This window comes from Glarea lozoyensis (genome assembly GCF_000409485.1).
Source record: "Glarea lozoyensis ATCC 20868 chromosome Unknown GLAREA12, whole genome shotgun sequence".
In the NCBI taxonomy this organism is placed as follows: domain Eukaryota; kingdom Fungi; phylum Ascomycota; class Leotiomycetes; order Helotiales; family Helotiaceae; genus Glarea; species Glarea lozoyensis.
The window spans coordinates 783,652-803,138 of NW_007360986.1; the positions used below are offsets into that span (position 1 = coordinate 783,652).

Genomic DNA, 19,487 nt, shown 5'->3' on the forward strand with positions numbered 1-19,487 from the left:
TGCGAAATAGCGTTAATCGATTGCTGCCAAGAAACTGCTGAGTTTGTCTATTGTTGTTGCATTCGGCTGCCATGTGCCTGGTTGCGACAGATACCTTCAACGATCTGCAATCTATCATAGCTGCATAGAAGACTTTAACCACCGTTTCAAGGTTGCCTAGCAGCAATTCATCCGATCTGGGCCTTGAGAAGCAGCGCTGGACCGATCCGTATTTCTGTCAAGAGGCTCTCTGTCCAAATTTTATAAATGCAAGGGCAGCGGTAAGTCTTTGCCTGAATCCTTTTCAGTAGCTCGTCTCTCGTCTCTAGATGATCATCTTCTTATAGCAACTGCGTGTTCCAGTCTATTTGATGTTCTGCATAGCATGTGCTCTCCGGGAGGACAACTCGTTGAAGCCTAGGCGACAAACCAATACCAATCTACCGCTCAGTTATTGGGACTTTGGGCGATGGCCCGGCCTTCCTTGCTATCCAATACGCGATCTTTAGACACAATTCCTGACGTCGATGGATTGGCTACCAGCGTAAGAACCATGGGTAAGTAGATAATCTCTGCGAGAAGCAATACCAGACAGGTGGGAGATGTGTGCTGAGAATGCTGGAATGTCAAAGATCCACATATGCTAATGTAAAGCAGTCAGGTGTAAGAGTCCCCCAGGATCTGCTTTTATGCTGCGGCTGCAAAGAAATCGTCAAAGCTGCGCCCGCAAAAAGTTCTCGCGTTATGCAGAGTGTATCTTCAAGTGAAATGTATTTTCTCTCAAGTATTTACCCACTGTCATCTTGGAAGCATCAAATGTTTCCCTGCCATCCAGTTCTGACCATGTTATGTTTCTGATTTCTAGCTCTTAAATGGAGCCAAGGGACCAGCAAAACTGGATTCAGGTACATCGACAAACACTTATCTTACAGAACACTCAAATCTAGATATCTTCAAACATATGCGAAATGGTGGATGGCAAGGTCTTCTATATCAAACACATCGTAATAAGGGCTCTTGATATCGGAATGATCAGAGTTCGCTCCGCAGATCTGTAAATGCTCTTTGTTCATCTAAACGCTATAAGCGGCACAGTGTCTTTAGCAGAGATGCTCCAAAAATATGATTTGACCAAAGAATCCTCCGCAAGTCTCTAATCTTCTCTTTGTTAGCCGAAAATTTTCCAAGTACCCCATTCAGGAAGAGCGCGCCTCAGACACACGTGCAAGTTCAAACAAACAGGCTTACGGGTTGGAAGTCCGAAACAAAACCTGCCATAAGCCAACTGTTTGCAAAAACAAGCCTCCGGATCCTGCGTGCCTTCGATCGAGGGAGAGGCTGTTAAATCACGTGTATCGGGAACCAAGCTGCCGTCGGCCAGACCGAGGGACAATGAAAACCATACATGAGTAATGGAGAGTGACAAAGATAGAAGCTCGAACCACAGAAGAATTTTCCGTACTTTAAATATATAGAATCAACCAAGCATGATTCTTACCCCTCCCCAAACGTATAAACGAGCGTGTTGTGTATCTTGGTACAGTCCTGTACGTACACGCTTTCCATCCCAACTCCCCACGCGGGATGTTCTAGCCTACATCGTGGACGCCAACGTCATAAAAGCTTTTAGGCCGAAGAGCGACCAGTACGGTTAGGAACCCCACTATCGGTCTCAAACTACCCTCAAACCAACCTCACCTACCTCTTTAGTCCTTCCCTCTCACCCCTCAGCTTCCTTTCAACCTTTTCAATTCCTCCTCTTCTCGACTTCTCGATCGCTCCCTCGCAGTTTCACACCCATTGACGCAGCACAACCACATTCGCAGCCGGAAAGCAATGCTAGTGTTCTTGTGATCGGGAACCACGAATTCCACGACATCGTCAACTCAGCACAAGCCCTCAAGTACAACCACCCTGCCCCACCTTCCTCATGACCTTTTCGGTGTCGCGAAGTGCCACGACGGTTCTTCACAAAATCCATTCTCACACCGAGAGCACGTCCTCGACGAGCAAACCGCGAAAGCCGTCGTTCTTTTCCCGCGAGTCCAAGAAGGGCAAGATGCCGACCGCGCAGGAGGAAAAGGACTTCGTGGCACATTTCGCCGAGCAAACGCACACGCTCGCCCCGGAGGAAATCGCAAAAGACCCCAGGAATAAAGAGCTGGGCCATAGCTCTCGGTGCTTGAGTGTGAAAGATTTTGAGCTGGTCAGGACTCTAGGAACGGGTGCGTACATTGCCTATCTTTATCTTGGTACTCGGGCATTAATGCCGTGTGAGGGAGGGGAGTGCTACTTGCATGGTGCTAATTTATGGCGATCTTAGGAACCTTTGCGCGCGTGTGGCTCGTCAGACTGGCTAATCCTGCCGAAGCTGATCGTCAAAAGGTGTTTGCTCTCAAGGTTCTGCGGAAGGTTGAGGGTAAGAACTTCCTTTACGCCGATGCCAAAAAGTGACTTTTGGCTAATGTGTGCCCCCAATTGGCAGTCATCAAACTCAAGCAGCTCGATCATGTCAATCATGAGCGCGCGGTACTCGCAGAAGTCGCAGGTCATCCATTTATTACAACATTAATTACTACATTCTCTGACCATGATTCCTTATACATGCTTGTAAGTCCATCTTTCCCTTTAGATCGGGGAATTTACACTAACGATTTTTAGTTGGACTACTGCCCTGGCGGCGAAGTATTCTCCTACCTACGAAAGGCCAAGCGCTTCGACGAAAATACCGCAAGATTCTATGCTGCCGAAATAGTACTCATACTAGAATTCCTCCATGAGACAGAAGGTGTTGCGTATCGCGATCTAAAGCCGGAAAATTTACTCCTGGATGCGGAAGGTCACATCAAATTGGTTGATTTTGGATTCGCAAAGAAACTCGGCAGTAGTAAGTCTCGTATGCATATTTTCAGAACATTACCAGCCATGTGTGATCATATTTACAGGTGAGAGCGTGACGCTGACCATTACTAGGGGAAACGTACACACTCTGTGGTACTCCAGAATATCTTGCTCCGGAAGTCATCCAGTCCAAAGGCCACACAACGGCGGTAGACTGGTGGGCTCTTGGGATATTGATCTATGAATTCCTGACGGGGTATCCGCCGTTCTGGAACTCCAATCCTATTGAAATTTACAAACAGTAAGTGTTACACCCTTAGGCACAAATTATTCTGACAGCGGTATCTTTTAGGATCGTTTCTAAGCCTGTCCACTTCCCTGCCGAACCAAATCTGTCGGAAGAAGCAAAAGATATAATTCTCCAATTTTGTGTGGTCGACCGAACTCACCGCCTGGGTAACATCCAAGGAGGTGCCGCACGAGTCAAAGCACATCCTTTTTTCAAAGGCGTACAATGGGAAGATGTTTACTATCGCAAGTACCGCGGTCCCATCATTCCACCTGTCAGATATCCTGGAGATACACAGTGTTTCGACCAATATCCGGACGAGAAAAGTAGTCGCGAACCATACTCAAAGGAATTGGAGCACAAATATGAAGACTACTTCAAGGACTTCTAATCGGCATCATCCTAGATATGAACCCGCAGGACGGATCAGTTTAATTTCCAATATTGTTTCAATAGACGACTTGTATCATATACCTATATATCTATGGCGGGGATATCCATAGGCGGACATACACGATATGAAGGGTTGGGTGGGGATTATCTACATATACGTGGGTTACATATTGTATAGATGGGAATGGCGTTTGGTGGGTGTTTACGGCGTTTAGGTCTAGGAGATATAACATGCCGATTAAGATGTCCGGACCTGCCATGTAGAAGACAGTTGCATTCTACGGAGTAGAAGGTATTAAAAGTTGAATAATAAAACTTCTGATGATTACTTTGTCGCAAATGGGAAATTTTAGCTGAAGACCGATCTCTTGTAAGGCTTTCTATTCTACAGCAAACTCAAAGGGCAATTGATATGGCGATGCAGACCTCAAAAGTTGACAAGATAGGCCCTCAGACTCCGACAGCTCCTTCCCTGTGTTACCGCGGTGTTGTGTCCAAGTACAACAAACAGATGGCAGCTACTAATCAGAGGAAAACTAGCTCTCGAGTATACTTTCCTCTAAGCACCAGACCAAATTCACAGTGGTGTATCGAGTCAGTATTGTGGGGATCGTGGAGACAGCTGGGTTTCTGCATATTCTTCGTCTTTGAATGAGACTGCACCCAGCTTTAGGTACTTTGGGTAAGGTCATTCTTGCCTGTTTTTTCAAAACATCTCGATTCACTATTTTCACCACAACAACCTGGAATATTTCAATAGCAGAGAGACGCGACAGGACCTCCGATATGATCGATTCGGAAATTCTCTGAATCTGTTATCGCGATTCACGACTAAATTTCCATCGTCACAGCAATTTCGCACACTAGCGATTCAGCACGACGTTCGCATCCAACCGCGGTTTCAGATTTCTATCAACACAACAAAGCCGCCATTCAATGACCTTTGAGTTCGGATCCGGTCAACCGGCCCCATACAATTTCGCGATGGAAAGTACGGTCAAATCCTTCAAGGAGCCGGATGCGGCCTTCTACGCTGACACACGGGACGAGCGAACAAAGGACTTGGAGTGGCAGATCGAGAAACTGACGGAAACGAAAAAGGAGACTGCACGCAGAGAGCAGAGAATAAAGGAATTGGAGGCAGAAAATAAAAGGTTGGAAGCCATGTTGGCGAATAATGGAGGGGCATCGACTGCTGACAAGGAGCATTCCACCCCGGAAGTTGACAAAGATCTGCGACACCCGAGACCTGATCACCAAGTACAACAACGCTTGATCGAGGTGCAACCCAACTACGAAAGAGTAGATTTCAATGAGACTGAGAGACTTCAATTGTGTTTGGAGGAAACAGAGCGCAGGATGTCACAAATGGATGGCGATCTGCGAAAGCAAATCGAGGCCCTCGACACAGCACTAAAAGAAAGTGAACGGAAACAGGAGCATCAAGCCAGCAGGGACCAGAGCGCGATAGATCAGCTTGAGAGTCAATTGTTAGAGTCCATCAAAGAACAAGAAGATGCCACAAAAGGCCAGAAAGCCCTTCAGAGCCGATTCGATAAGCTTCAGGCAAGACTAAAGGAGACGATAGAGTCGCGAGATGCTCATTTGACTCGGGTTGAGTCGTTGGAGGCAGCCTTGGAAGATGCGAGAAGTGAGCTCTATAAAACGGTTGAGAAGAAGGACCAGGAGTTAAAAGCTCGAAAAAAAGAGATAAAGACGTTGGAGAGGGATCTCTCCCTAGCGAATGAAATAACCGTTGACCCAGTATCATATGGACCAACAACGGAGGATATAGAGCTGATGAAGGAGGAATGGGCCGCTGAGTACAAGAGCACTGATCAACAAAAAGACGAAGAAATTAAAGTACTCCAAGAAAAGGTCGCGACTTATGACGGGATCGCTACCCAGAACTCTCAATCATACTCGGACTTGCAGCTTGACTATGACAACTTACTCTCTCAATTCAATGCTATGAAGGAGGAGAGTGGACATTTCAATCTCGATCCTTACGCCTTCAATCCCACAACTTTACCCGCAAGTATGGAGAATCTTGTGGGTAGCGAAGAAGGAGGAGATGTCGAAGTGAGTGAGTTGGTCGATGCTGGAATTCAGACAGAAGAGGTTCGCGGTGGAGGAGAGTCTAAGGCAGGAAACTATACCGAGACTGGGACCCAGACAAAAGCCATTAGCGATAAAATAGTGGTTGTTCCCGGGACCCCAACAACTGTCGTCGTTCATGATACCATCACAGTCTATGGTACTCGTCAAAGCACATTCCAACATATCGCCGAGGTCAACGTCGGTGCGTTTCGATACGTCGCTCACAGTCTTGCTGCTGTCTCTGGCAAGATCTCAGATCTTCTTCCCTTGGTTCGATCGGTGGGTGATGAGGCAGGTACAACTTCCGAGAATCCGGAAGACTCTTTGAACAATATTCCGGAACCTCGCGTGCCATCTAACAACGAGGACAAGCAATCTCCTCCTGCTGAAATTGCGCCCACTTCCTCTCTCTGGGACCAGCTCCGACACCCGCTTTCCTACCCCAAACCCGAGGCTATCCCTCTTCTCTGGGACTTTTTTTTCCAAATCGCCGTGCTGTACTTCCTATACGTCTGTAGGATGGTACTCAAAGAAAAATATATCTGGATGGAAGCAAATAACATCACCCGTAGCTATCTCAGCGACTTGTATAAAGCTCGCAAACAATATGGAAGAGGCGGCCTGAGTAACATCCTGTTTGGGGACGAGGGTGGAGGCTTAACTAGGTGGTTGGTTATGGGATGGGTTGATATGTTTGGTTTGGGGATTAAGGGATTCCCTGTGCCTGGATGAGGCGGTACTGTAGCGACAAGGAGGAGACTATTGATTGTGTTTAGTTTTTGAGAGAAGGATACCGGCGTTAGGGTTCTGTTTTATGGATATTTGTTATTGACTTGCTGGATTCGGATTAGAATATCTGCGTGAGGGTTTGTATCTTTCGGTCTGCGGAGTTGTTGATACCCTTCACGATGGGATTTTGTATGCTACTCGTTCTTTTTGAATTGAATGTTATACTTTAATATTCATCTGTGATGTGAAGTCAAGGTCCCGAGTGTTGACTAGAGGAAACTGATTGCAATCTTGCCCGCACAGCGCGAAACCAGCGGGCTTTCGTATTTTAAGCTTGATGGAAGACCTACAAGAATTATGTCCCAGAAGCTGTCTTCGTAGTCAACGAACCGCCCAGTCGGAACATATTCGATAACGGTTTTTTTTTAAAAAAAACTCCACTCGATTTTCATATACATCTTGCCAACGGGAATTTGACTATGCTGAATGGAGGAGCAGCCGTTGAATCACACATTCAAACCAAATGAAATCTAACTTAAGAATAAGCCTACCGAGTACTAACTACACCTATGTCACCTAGATAAATCTCTTATCGGTCTTCACATCCTCCACCGTTCCACGCCAACATCTCAAATCTCGTGTCCTACCTGCATACATACCCGAGCTTATATTTCCTGATCTGGATATCATCAGTCCACCGACTACCGGTAGGAGAACGGACATCTGAAATAGCTTTCTTGCGTGTTCTAAGCCACAGGGCCGCGCACTCTTGAGTATTGGTGGCACGAGAGTGAAGTGGGGAGGTTGTTGGATGATTGGAAGAGAATTGGAGCTCTTTGTGGTACTGTTTTAGAGATGAGGATTAGATGAGCTTGGAGGTAAATGGAAGGTCGATAGGATGGGAGGTTGTATTTGAGTTTTAGCTAGGGAAATTTAGGGTTAATAACAAGTGTTGGTTGCTAAATCCGACGTTCTACAACCTACACTCGATTCAGGGTCACAAATTGTGAATATATCTTATTTTTTAAGATAAAACTATGTTTTAATTGTCTGTTCAAATACTAGGTTCTTTCTAATCTCATGCTAACCTGTGGATTACTGATTAATTGAACTATTCAAATATTTAAATAATTGTAAGTGATAAGTCAGTCATTCCCCTCTTCTCCGTTATCCTGTGATACTTCAAATCGGCAAACGGAACACGGAAAACAACAAAGTTATAAAAAGCATAAACATATCAAATAAGTCGGCGTATCGGTCTCTCACCTCGGAGCCTCCCATCGATTATTCTTCCGTCCCGTCTCACGTCGTCTCGACAATTACAGTTCCAACCCTGCCCCGTCTCGGATAGCCCAATGAAATAAGGTTCACAACGCCAACGCTCCTGTGGGTCGCTTACCACACCAGCGTCATGGCCTAGACTCTGTGGATTTGTGAGGGAAAACGAGCCGAGGATGATTTGGATTTCTAGATGGAGCATTCGAAGGCTGATTATTAAGGGTTGAGGGCGCTTTTTTGGAGATGGGAGGCCTGAGAGTAGGGGAGGAGGGGAGAAGTATATTATCTGGTGTTCTGGCGGTGGTATTCTTGAGTTTCTTTGTTATTCGTTGAAAACGTCATCGAAGCTCGTCCCGCATCACTATCTACATCTACATCTACATCTACATCTATACATTTCAATCGCAGCAACATATACTCCACCACACCCTCAGAAACACCATACAAACCTCAAAATGTCTGACAAACTCACACCCAACAACCCTGACGAATCAATGGTTATCCGCGAATTAGTCCCAGGAGTAACAACGCTCTCCGTCCCCTTCGCACGATTCGGAAGGATCAAGTTCGGTGGTCGCGCAACAGTTGGTACGTACCTTACCTTCCTCTCTACTCTCCAACATCCAGCAACTAACCTCTTCTCCAGTACGACTCCAATCCGGTTCCCTCGCCGTCTTCTCCCCCGTCGCCCTCACCCCAACCGTCCGCTCGCACCTCCAAACCCTCGGCACAGTGCAATACATCACCGCGCCCGACATCGAGCACCACATCTTCCTCTCCGCCTGGTCGGCCGCCTACCCATCCGCACACATCATCGCGCCCGAGGGCCTGCCAGAGAAACGCGCAAAGTTGAATGCCAGCGACAAGAGCGTCACGCTGCTGGACTTCGGCACCGTTTTCACGGCCAAGGGAAAGGAGAACATCCGCGTGACGGAGGAATTCGACCGCGAGTTCGACTACGAGTTCGTGGACGCGCATCCGAATAAGGAGATTGTGTTTCATCATAAGCCGTCGCGGACGCTTATCGAGGCCGATGTGCTGTTCAACCTCCCGGCGCGCGAACAGTACTCGAAGACCAATATTGATCCTAGTGGCGGGGTGTTTACCAAGTTAGCGAGTGCGTTGCAGAATACCCAGGGCACGGCGATTTGGCAGAAGAGGGTGTTGTGGTATGTGTTTAGTAAGGCGGATAGACCGGGCTTCAACAAGAGTATTCAGCGGATTAACTCGTGGGATTTCGTGAATATGGTGCCTTGCCATGGGGATTCTTGGGTTGGGGATGGGAAGTCTGTGTTCCAGAAGGTGATGGCGTGGCATTTGGAGGGGAAGAAAAATTGATTACTCTATGATTGTCGTGAGGGGAGCAGTGTTTGAAAGGGAAGTTAATGGGTAGAGGCATTGGAGGGTCGGATTGGGAGTGTTAGATCTTTCTTTTGTAAAAGGTGATAGATTTCCCATGTACAAATAGCCAGAGACATTTTGCCTCATGATATTGAATATTGAACTGTTCCTCATCTTCTGCTTGCTTGGTATGTTTTAAAAGGATACAAAGCTTCGGATCCTCAATGATGAAGGCTCTACCCATTCAACCATCATTATTACTGGCCATCTCTCCTGACCAATCTCTAACATCACAGAGCACAACTGACCCTTCACGACTCTTATGTAGAACAAGCAGAGATTGATTTCCTCTTCCTGTACATAACCAATCTTTCGAAAACTCTAAAAACGTAACAAACAGTCTTCGACGAAATACTTTAATACGAAGTGAACTGACAAATTCTTAAACGTTCATAATTGTGCCAGGTTAATCATCGATATATAATTTATATGTCAAACACACTCCTCTAATGACATTAATAGTGACACATAGTCGGTGACCCTAAAGGCATGAAGAAAATGAGAATTCGCAACACTTTCAACTCATCGCCGTGATACATTTGAAGAATATCTGTAACGCCAGAAACATTTCCCAAGTTTCTTCCACCACGCGATTCCTAGTCGTCCAAAGTTCTTAAAGTTGTTTGGAAAACACCAGGACACACAAGTTACTTTCTAATCCCCTATCCCGTTCCACCAGCAATTGAGAATCCCGTTTTCCAGTTCCACAAGCGGCTGGCAATACCGGTTTCCGTTCCACCATAGGTAAGACCACACCGCGACATATCAAGATCGAGAGGCCCAGCCAACGTATTTCCTTCTATGGCGGAGAAAAACAAGACCTGAAATATTGATCGTCTGCTAGGTACTTAGGATGAATGTGTCAACTTCAACAGAGGGCATTCAAATAGCCTTGGAATCCATTGTTTGACGGTAACGGGCTCATCCATACATTTCAAATCCGAACCGAACTGTCCAGGAGAAGTGCTACATGAGATGTCAGCTCTCAAAGGTATAGCGCAAAATCGATTTCCTTGAGGTTGGCCATGAGGAAAGGCACTGTAAAATCCGTTTGCAAATGTAGGAGGAAGTCCTTAAAGCCGAATACTTTCCCAGTCGTACATTGAATTCCGGTCAAATCTTGATCACCTGAAAGCCGAGATGTATAGTCTAGGTACTGTTGATCTGGCCAATGTCAGGTTGCGAGAAGCAAAATCAGGCCGTTCTTATAATGTTATGTAACGATATGGGAAATGGCTCATCGGTGCAGTCCGGAGTTGCAGTAGACGAGGTCGGTATGATCGAAACCACTCGTGGGAAATGCTCTGGGGACAAGTCGATAATTTCGTGATCCTCCTTAGACTCATCGATGTGTAACTGAAGCTATAAATCATTTCCTATTGGCCTTTTCAGTTTGTTGAATTCTCCCCAGTTGGTATACAAGACAGGGTGTGGTCGACCGATAGGAAGAAGTTTACCTTCCGCAAGGGATTTGATAGTTGGGGTGCTTGGAAGTCCAGTAGTAAGACCAAGGTAGACATTCAGCCACGAAGTCTCCTATTGGTATTGCGGATTCCATTGGGTCCATAAGAGAATGGTCCTGTCCGGAAGAAAGCTCTGTTGGTTAATAGCAAAGTAAGAAATGAAACGTATCCTTGGAGATGATCCGATGTGGCAAATATGTGAAAACTGATGTGTAGCAGATATTTCGTTACAATAAAACGAGGCCTGCAGGTTATATACAACAAAAGCCGCATCGCCTTGCTGCCAAGTTCCTTGCGGTCAAGTCCGGTATACCAACCAATTTGAATAAGCGAGGGGGATGGCAAGTTCAAATGCTACAAACCCAATTTGGATCCAGGCAGCAAGGTCCGATGGGTATCCTAATCAAGACCATTCAAATCGAACCGAAGCGCCTCCTGGCCTACAAGTATGCAATCGCCGATGCACGAGATATCCAATTCCGCTTGCACTAATAATGCATCCTTCATCGCCGTAATCCAGGTTCGTAAAGGCATTAAAAGCAAATAACCGATCTTTGAAATAAACCTGACCGGTCTCCTGTAAATTCCGCAAATAGTGATGGCACTCTTCAGGATGGTACGCCGGGGAAGACATGGTTGTCTGAATCCTGGACTGAATGGCACTTCTGCTCATCCACTTTTGTAGAGTGCAATCGGCAACTCAAAAGTTATGACAAACGCCATTAAATGGCCGTCACAGTGGACTGGAACCAAAACTGGAAGATCATAGGGCGTATGCGCTACAGGAATGAGCTAGGCTATCCGTGGTCCATGGAAGATAATAAAAAACGCCAGAAAATGCAACCCGGAAATGTTCGCTGTGTGCACAAAACTCCAGTAACATCTGATGAGATAAGGACTTAATTCCGGCCGCCATGGGGGCGACCACTTCCATGGGAACGATGTCTATCACGTGGGTCTTGGTCTCGTTCTCGTTCACCTCCACCTCTCCTGGGGGCTCCTTGGTTGGCTGTTGCTGTTGAGGAGGACGACATAGGACCTTGGCTGTACTGGGGCTGCTCATATTGTCGATTATCCGGATAGTTGTCCACTGGATCAGAATAGCCGGCTACAGCTGGACCTAAGCAGTCAGAGAGTTCTCTTCTACGAGGAGACGAAGTTAGGAAAACATGTTTATCGTTGTACGTACTCTGTCGACCATAGTATGCCTCGCTTGGATGAGCAGGATATGAAGATGCCTGTCCCTGTGAATTTTGAGGGGGATAATAACCACCTGGATTACCGCGGGGATCTGGGTAAGATGCGGCAGGTTGGGCTGGGTAGCCCGTAGCTCCACGTGGAACTTGTGCTGGTGGTAACGGGCCATTTCTTCCTCCGCGGAGACTCGATTCACCTTGTGGCTGCTGGTTAATGCCATAATCTGCGCCAGCAACGTAAGAATAGTTATCAGGTTGGTGGCCATATGCAGTAGGAGGGGCACCGTATGAGCTGGGTTGGCCGTAACTTTGTCCAGGTCCATATCCTTGGGAATATACTTCCTGTGATTGCGTCACGCCGCCAGCGGCAGACGATGAAGGATATCCTCCTGTGGGAGTCGCAACAGCAGCCTCGGTTGGGCCATAATACTGTCGGGATTGATGGACTGTGGAGTCTCGATACCCTCCCACTAAAGGTGTGTTAGAATTCCGAAAATTACCACTCGAGTCGCGAATACCATTTGCAGACTGTCCTTGTGCGGAACCGTCATTCAAAGTTTCTGCACGTTCTTTGTCCCATCGCTTTGAATCTGCTTTGAGATCTGCGATCATCGCCTGTGGAAATCAGCATAAGCACTATTATGATGTGTTATTTGATGGAGCGTAATTACGGTCGTGAGATTCCGATAAGCCGTGATGAAGTAGCCGGCGATTTTCTGTCGGGTTTCTCTGTCCTATTTACAGTTAGATCGTTGATGCCTGTGATAGTGATGATTCAAGAGTAGTGCAACAAACCTCGTAGGTGCCTGGCCGTACGAGAGCATCGTTCCCAAGATACCGACAAATGTCGGCGGTGATGACTTCTCTGTCTATCCCATCCTTGGGTACGAAATACTCATTCGAACGGACCGAAGCAGCAGCAGCACGCCTGCTGTCGCGCTCTCTGTCTGCGTCTCTTCGTCCTGACATTCTGCTAATCCAGTGGGAAATAGGGTGTAAGAAGGAAGAAAGGAAGTCCAGAAAGGGAGAGAGATGCAAAGCAAGCACACCACGTCAGCCTTGGGGAGTGGGATAGGTATGGTGTGGTGGCACGGTATCGGGGAGCAGCAGAAAATGGACAGAAAAGCTGGCAAAGATCCAAAAGTGGTGCCTTGTGTGCGGCGCGGGGCCTGGGAGAACAAATAGTTCTTGGGAAGAGGCGCTACGCTGGATCTGCGTTTGAGGCAACGGGTAATCCTGTGGTCTGCAAACTGGATGGTCTTCTCGAGGCGTTTGGGTCTTGGTCCTGTCCTTTGGGGAATGGTATCCTGCGGTAATGGAGATCCTGCTGGGCCAGAGGTTTCTCTGCGGAATTCTGCGGTGTTCCTGTCCAATTATTCGGGGAACGGTGAGGTCAAACGGAAGCAAGAATATGCAACTGACAGCTGAGCACACCGGGGTATGCAGTGCAAGCTGTGTGTTGGCGGTGGAGGAGGGCGACCAGAAGGGAGCAAGGTGAGGATTGGTGTGGTGTGGCAGGAGCAACGAGCGAGGGGCTCGGGACCAGACGAGAAACAGCGGGCTGCAGCTGCGGACCAGGCGGCAAGCACAGTGTTGTCACGACGGCGGTGGTATGGCGTAGTGGAGTGCAATAGTGCGCCGCCTTAAGGTTAAGCGACACCGAAAGGGGTCGAGAGAGAAGGCGAAGATGCCTCAGGTTGGAGAAGCAAGAAGCAGTGAGAGACGAAGGATTATTGAATTGTAATGTATACTGTGGCGACAGCAAAGTTGTAGAGTGTCCGTAGACTTTGGACAGGAAACAGCATCAATAGACGTGCAAAAGTCTTGCAAAAGGTCGTAGGTATCGTCGCTACTTAAGCTGGCAGGACGCTGGCGGTGGAGCCATGCTCGACCAGGCTTCCTCACCCAACTGCGAAAAGACTTGACTGACACTCGTCACAACAACAATGAGCCGGTGGGTCTTGGACACCTACAAGTCATCCTGCGTGCTACTGTAGTATTCGCAAGAACACCTGTGCTGTGAGCGAGCAGCCAGTGCGTCTCTTGCCACTACCGGCGTTTTTCTGCTCTGCAATTGCACGCATTCTGCTGCGAGGAGTTGATGCGTCTGCAATCGGCAAGAAATCATGTCACAAGCGACCTGCCGTGTCAGGAATTGAGCCAGACTGTGAGGGTTTGCAAATAAGTGAGCGATGTCCCGCCAGATTTCCGCTATCGTTTCTGCTTCTCCGTCCCATCTAACCTGTTACTTCATAGACGTCAATTGAAATCTGTATTGACAAAAGCGAAGCAGTGCTTCCATTATTGCTGTTAGTTAACTTTCAAGTATGTGGCGTTGGGCAGCCATACGTTTCGGCCCAATAATGCCTGATCCTGACCACCTCCACTTCGTCCCTCAACTTTTCATTTGCTGCGATGCTGATGTTCCAAAAGCATTTGTTCATGTTAGCGGTTGATGCGGCTGGAACCGATGGGATTGTTTATTTCCAGCCCAGTATTCGTTCGCGTCGTCCGACACGTCCGACAGGTCTTTGGAGCCTTAAAAACTTCCGCTGCCCTTTAATGTCTGTCGATCGTTTGACATCGGCGACAAGCCCGTATGTAGACGAGGTTCAACAACAGACACTGGGTCATCGTCTACTAGTTGCTGCAATTAAATCTACCACCACAGCAGACGCTTCATCGTGTGTTTTGTAACATTGGCCAACAAAAACGGCTTCGAGGAGTCAAGTGAGTGTTCGTTCGTCCTTTGATGCAAGCGACCTGCTTCCCATTCAATGATACAATGCCAGAGCGCCTACAGGACGCATTGCCGTTAAGATGTTCAAGGCATGCGGATTGGACACCTCCCAAACCAAGCTATCCGTATGCTTGTATCCTAATGTCATAACTCATTTCGGTGGAAAACGTGAGGGCTAGGCAGTGGCTCCTCTCGCAGCTTAATACGGCTGCTGAGGGTTTCTCAACGAGTAGATGCTGGAAGGCTGACTACTTTTAGGATTGATCATATACTGGCTAGCATGCCGGTTAATCGCTGCCACCAGTTGTAGCTAACACTTCGGGTGTCGTATCCTTCGACTCCGACTGCTGGCGGTCGACATAACTCGTGTGGCATCTCCTCATAGGGGGAGATGTCGGTGAGGCTGCAGGAAGTAGTAGTGGATGGTACTCTCAAGATGAAGCATCCACAAGGCGAACTGACAGGACAAACCTATCTGCTGCGACAATCAGCCAAAGGTAAGCTTGCTTTGACCTTTTTCCGTTTTGCTACTGCCTAGAGCCTTTTTCTTTCCGGAAGCTCCTGAGACTTTCTTGTTCTGAGTAGTAGTAAAGGGTTTGGCGGTTGTCCGTGGTCTGTCCTCTTCCTCAAGATCTTTAGCGAAATGCCAATCTTGATGGCTTTGCAGAGCGGCAGCACTCCCAAGCGCCGCCATGCAACGATCGCATGTGTAGCCAGTGATATCTTTCTGTTTCAAAACCGAAGCTGTACCAAGCTTAGGGAGGTGTTTACCGACGGTACTTGCTTCCTGTACTAGAGATGGCCGCGATGTGGTATCGGCATATCTTACATCTAAGGTCTGATGTCCAGGTGATGCTGAGGAACTCATATCGAGAGAAGCTTGGGCACCAAATTCATCATCATGCTCCTCTGTACTCTCGGTCTTGAAGAACCGACCAATTCCTGATGTTGGAACCAGTCGGCGCCTTTTTTCCGCTCTGTGTGGTGTCGATTCCACAACAGAAACGTCTCGGGTATGTGAATTGAGCACTTTAGCTTCGTCTCCTTTTATGAGAAAAGCGCCAATACCCATATTACCGGCAATGCCATCCTCAAATCCAGCCACGGCTAGACTAAGGTTTGCACAAGGCCATACTTTCCCTTCGAGTATGATCTGTCCGAGGAGATTTGTTGCTATCTCAAACAACCCTGCTTCATCAATCTTTTTCCCAGAAGGAATAGGGGCTTGCCTGGACTTAGTCTGCCCACCTTGACGATGGTGTAAGTTCATTGTTTTGGGCCGCCGTTTGTTCTCTAGAACTCCTTCTTCCACCAGGCGCGAATATATGTCTGACACAAAAATACGAAGCCATCGGGTGGCTTGTTCTGGTGTATTGATGGTTGGCCGGAAGGACTTCGCAGACAACATGGACTTGATTTGAGTACGAGAGTTTACTTCGCTGTTACACGTTAGGCATTCATGTCGCCGCACAGGTTGGGTATCAACCTACCTAGCGTCATTACCCCTGATAATTTGATATACCCAGGTTCCTGTATCATCGCCGAGCTTCTGTTTGAGCTGTTCAATAGGTATTGGTAATAGATCTTTGACATTATCAGTATTGAAACTGGAAGTTATTTGCTCCCCCAATTTCCCACCAAGACCACGGATCTTTGTGAATTTGAGATCTGATAGGAATTGCTGAACTGCTCGGTTCCTGACTATGGTTTGCTGGTTGGGTTTCTTATGAGCAGAGCCTAGCTTTGCAAGCATCTTATTCTGTGCAACACCTCCCGAACATGTGTATTTGAGCTTTTCTCTGACTGCCGCTCTAACGTTTCGAACAATTTCAGATCCTATGAGTATTGCAACATCATCCCAATCCGGATCATCGTCTTCTGTCTCTTCTACATCTAGGTCAATGAGAGCGTCAGCCTGCCAGTCCAAAGCCGTCGATGGAGGTAGCGGCAAATATTCTGTGGGGTCATCATAAGGAGCTGGTCCAGAAATCTCAGGGTAACGTTCTAGTAAAATAGAGTGGACCTGTGCGGATAAGTCCATGAAAACCTGGGTATAGCATCAGCCTAGGTTTAATAGCCGTGCCAATCGACATACCTCATCCACACTAGCCTTTTCAACCTTCTGCAGATCTGCGGGGAGAGTCTCTTTGATACATGCCAAAATTCTCCGAGATTCAAGGCGATAGGGATCGAGAGAGACCTGAAAACATCAGCCTTGTGTGACGATTATTAGCACAGGGAAAAATAGACCTTATGGGTTGCAATATTTTGAAACGCATCATCATGGTAATCCCATTTCGCATCCCCTTCCTTCCACGTCGCAACGTGCTGGCAGATAATATTGGGACACTGTTTCTTTGCTTCCGTAATAGTGACATGCCTATTCAGACCAAATTTTCGGGCAGGATAGTTGATGGCGATAAGACCTTGCCTACAGATAGGTGAGCCAAACTTCCTGAACGCAAGCGGCAAATAACATACCATTGCTGAACTGCTAAGGGTTGGTCTTCTGCAACACCCAGGCGCACCATTTCGCACTGTGCGTAGAAAGCATCCAGATCGACGTGCGCGATCACTCGTAAAGGACAAGTGAGAGAAGAAAGTGCAAGCTGAGAGAGGTGCTTGTACGTGAATCTTGATTTCCGGCGACGTGTAGTGCCGTCGAATAGCGGCGAAGACGCCTGGAATGGCTGCGATGAAGACATATCTACCCTCTCGTCAAGACTTCCGAGTTGCGAACCTGATCTAACTGCGAGAGACTAAAACTCATCGATTGAAACGCCTGCGCAACTCGGTGGGGTAGCAGTCGCAACTGCAGGAAGGATGTCCCAGATGATAAGTCAAATGGACTGCTAGGAGTGGTGGCACTTAAGGAGCTTCATTGCCAAGAAGGAAATCCACTGCGACTGGAAGGATCCGAATGCCGTCGAGACGGAAGTTGAAGTGTTGTAGGAGATCTTTGTTCGACGTCGAAGTAGAGCTCCAACTCTTTTCGCGTTGGAGTTGGAGTCGCGATTTGCCAAGGGTTTTCCACCCCACCAAAACGCCAGGGCAGGTGATCCGCAGACTGATTTCGTCATGGATACAGTGGTTGCACCAAAAAAGATACTCGACCATAAGGAAGAGATGTCCTTTTAATATGTGCTGTACTTTCCTATTTTACAAAACACCTTTTAATAAATCCTTCAGCATCTTTATCTTGGAGTCCCGATTTAATTTAATTACCAAAATGTCTTTCCTCTCCATGTTTCGCAACCCAACTACTTTGGGATTACTCAATATCACTACCCTGCTTGGAATTGGTGGAAGCACATATCTCCTCAGATCGCATATGATTGAGCTATCAGAAGATCACGAGGCGAAAATGGTATGTGTTTATTTTGGTTTTCGTTCGTGAAATTTTGTATTCTTTCTGTTATACAAATATGATTGTCCCGACACCTGCGGTTCATCATGCACATCGGTTGAGCTTGTCCAATCAGCAGCCAAGGAACTCTTTAATGGCAACCAATGCTTCAAGATCGTTACCAGAATTGTCACTGGGTATTACCCCATACGGAACATTGATATACTCACTGCTTTTGACCACTATCTTCTCCAAAGTTCACGGGACTGAAAGCTTTCTTCTCTCATTTATTGGTGGCATCTGCAAGTGCAGAACGGGATAGCGCCACACGGTTGAGTGAGACTTGTCCAGACCGTTTTCATGCATATCACAGGGTACCATCCGATGTACTAATGTACGAAACCAACAGGACGAGCTCGAAGGAACCTTGCGAGGTCATATCGGGCTCATTGAAGAGTCGCTGGACAGATTGGAAGGTAAAGGCACAGAGGCAGACCGTGGAAAGAAAATGTAAGAATACAAAAGGCCGCCTTCTTAGTTTGATGCTGATGGTGTACTGCAGGAACGAATATTATGGAAAACGTGGTCGGGACGAAAAAGCGAAAAAGTAATTCGCAGGTCTCTTTCTGGGTCGAGATCGGCCATTCGAACGTGACCCGCAATGCATATTCCACGTCCTCCTTCCCGGAAGAGGCAGAAAGACGTATGCGAGCGTGATCGCCACTGATGCATCAAGGTGTTTTGGGAATTTGCAATCGATATTGTATCCCTCAACCCTGGTCATTTCCGCATACAACCAAGTGAGGGAACTTCGGTAGTGTCACACAGACCGATCAGTCAGTATATACAGACCATCTCCCACTTTAGTCATTACCAACCCTATATACTCCATATCAAACTGGCATCCTACAGTGATCCAACGTGATCTTTAGTTTTCTCCTTCATTTGTATGACGCACTGCTAGATTCGGTGGTAGACATGGACCTTGGAAATCTTGAAGTTCTCAGTTGCCCACACCACCCCGATCATATCAAATGATCGTTGCAAAGCCTTCTCGTCTGGGCGATAGGTTTGTGTACGATGATATACGAGAAGGTAGGCGGAAGAGGCGCAACATAGAGTTGTTCCAAACGTTCTAAAGCACGTTGCGCGCATGCCAGATCCAGGGCGAAAAAACCGTTCGATCCTACCAGCACTGCGCAGCTCAGAAAGCTGTAAGCAGACATATGCAGTAGCCCATTGCAACCTTTAAGTATCAACAAAGAGTGACGGAATGAGAAATACTTACAAGGCTGACATCGTCCATCCGCAGCACTCATATGTACCTCATGACAACCGGTCGATGACAGCATCAACTCAACCACCGCTGTAGATGTTCAGAAAGGCTTACATCACACAGTATCACACATTGATACCGACAATCTGGACGAGGCTGAGACCCAGGCTATTACTCGTTGATCACTACACATGTCAGCATTCAGCCGAACTATAAATGTGCACTGCATCTCAAAGCTCGCTTCCAGCGAGAGCTTTCGCCTCAAGTTCCTAATTCGAAGGGCCCGAACACTTCTCTTCCGAGCCTCCTTCCTTGTGTCCTCGATTCTGGTCCATGTACTGGTGTTCAAGAGATCATTGAAAATGAAGGATATTATGGGTCGGAAGTCGTGTGATCATGGGCCGGTCCCGGCGCAGTGGATTAATGCAGCCTTGTCCATCAACCGCATCGTGGCTC

At 47.4% G+C, this 19,487-nt stretch overlaps 6 protein-coding genes across 6 annotated transcripts; 4 read left to right on the forward strand and 2 right to left on the reverse strand.

Annotated features, from left to right (window-relative positions):
• Positions 1–1,909: 1,909 nt before the first annotated feature.
• Positions 1,910–3,500, forward strand: GLAREA_10700 (Protein kinase-like (PK-like); the record flags this gene model as incomplete). Its single annotated transcript, XM_008079801.1, has 6 exons — positions 1,910–2,231; positions 2,303–2,398; positions 2,465–2,589; positions 2,641–2,866; positions 2,953–3,121; positions 3,173–3,500. The coding sequence occupies 6 exons, from the start codon at positions 1,910–1,912 to the stop codon at positions 3,498–3,500; spliced, it is 1,266 nt and encodes a 421-aa protein (XP_008077992.1).
• Positions 3,501–4,438: 938 nt separating this feature from the next.
• On the forward strand, positions 4,439–6,334 carry GLAREA_10701 (uncharacterized protein; the record flags this gene model as incomplete). The annotated part of the gene is made up of 1 exon (XM_008079802.1): positions 4,439–6,334. One exon carries the CDS (start codon positions 4,439–4,441, stop codon positions 6,332–6,334), a length of 1,896 nt encoding a protein of 631 aa, XP_008077993.1.
• Positions 6,335–8,064: 1,730 nt separating this feature from the next.
• Positions 8,065–8,947, forward strand: GLAREA_10702 (Metallo-hydrolase/oxidoreductase; the record flags this gene model as incomplete). Its single annotated transcript, XM_008079803.1, has 2 exons — positions 8,065–8,197; positions 8,256–8,947. 2 exons carry the CDS (start codon positions 8,065–8,067, stop codon positions 8,945–8,947), a joined length of 825 nt encoding a protein of 274 aa, XP_008077994.1.
• A 2,425-nt stretch (positions 8,948–11,372) lies between these two features.
• GLAREA_10703 (uncharacterized protein) lies at positions 11,373–12,638 on the reverse strand (the record flags this gene model as incomplete). The annotated part of the gene is made up of 4 exons (XM_008079804.1): positions 11,373–12,139; positions 12,188–12,284; positions 12,341–12,403; positions 12,465–12,638. The coding sequence occupies 4 exons, from the start codon at positions 12,636–12,638 to the stop codon at positions 11,373–11,375; spliced, it is 1,101 nt and encodes a 366-aa protein (XP_008077995.1).
• A 2,258-nt stretch (positions 12,639–14,896) lies between these two features.
• On the reverse strand, positions 14,897–16,940 carry GLAREA_10704 (DNA/RNA polymerase; the record flags this gene model as incomplete). The annotated part of the gene is made up of 5 exons (XM_008079805.1): positions 14,897–15,848; positions 15,900–16,456; positions 16,505–16,609; positions 16,660–16,840; positions 16,891–16,940. 5 exons carry the CDS (start codon positions 16,938–16,940, stop codon positions 14,897–14,899), a joined length of 1,845 nt encoding a protein of 614 aa, XP_008077996.1.
• Positions 16,941–17,638: 698 nt separating this feature from the next.
• On the forward strand, positions 17,639–18,366 carry GLAREA_10705 (uncharacterized protein; the record flags this gene model as incomplete). Its single annotated transcript, XM_008079806.1, has 3 exons — positions 17,639–17,776; positions 18,165–18,265; positions 18,318–18,366. The coding sequence occupies 3 exons, from the start codon at positions 17,639–17,641 to the stop codon at positions 18,364–18,366; spliced, it is 288 nt and encodes a 95-aa protein (XP_008077997.1).
• Between the last annotated feature and the right edge of the window lie 1,121 nt (positions 18,367–19,487).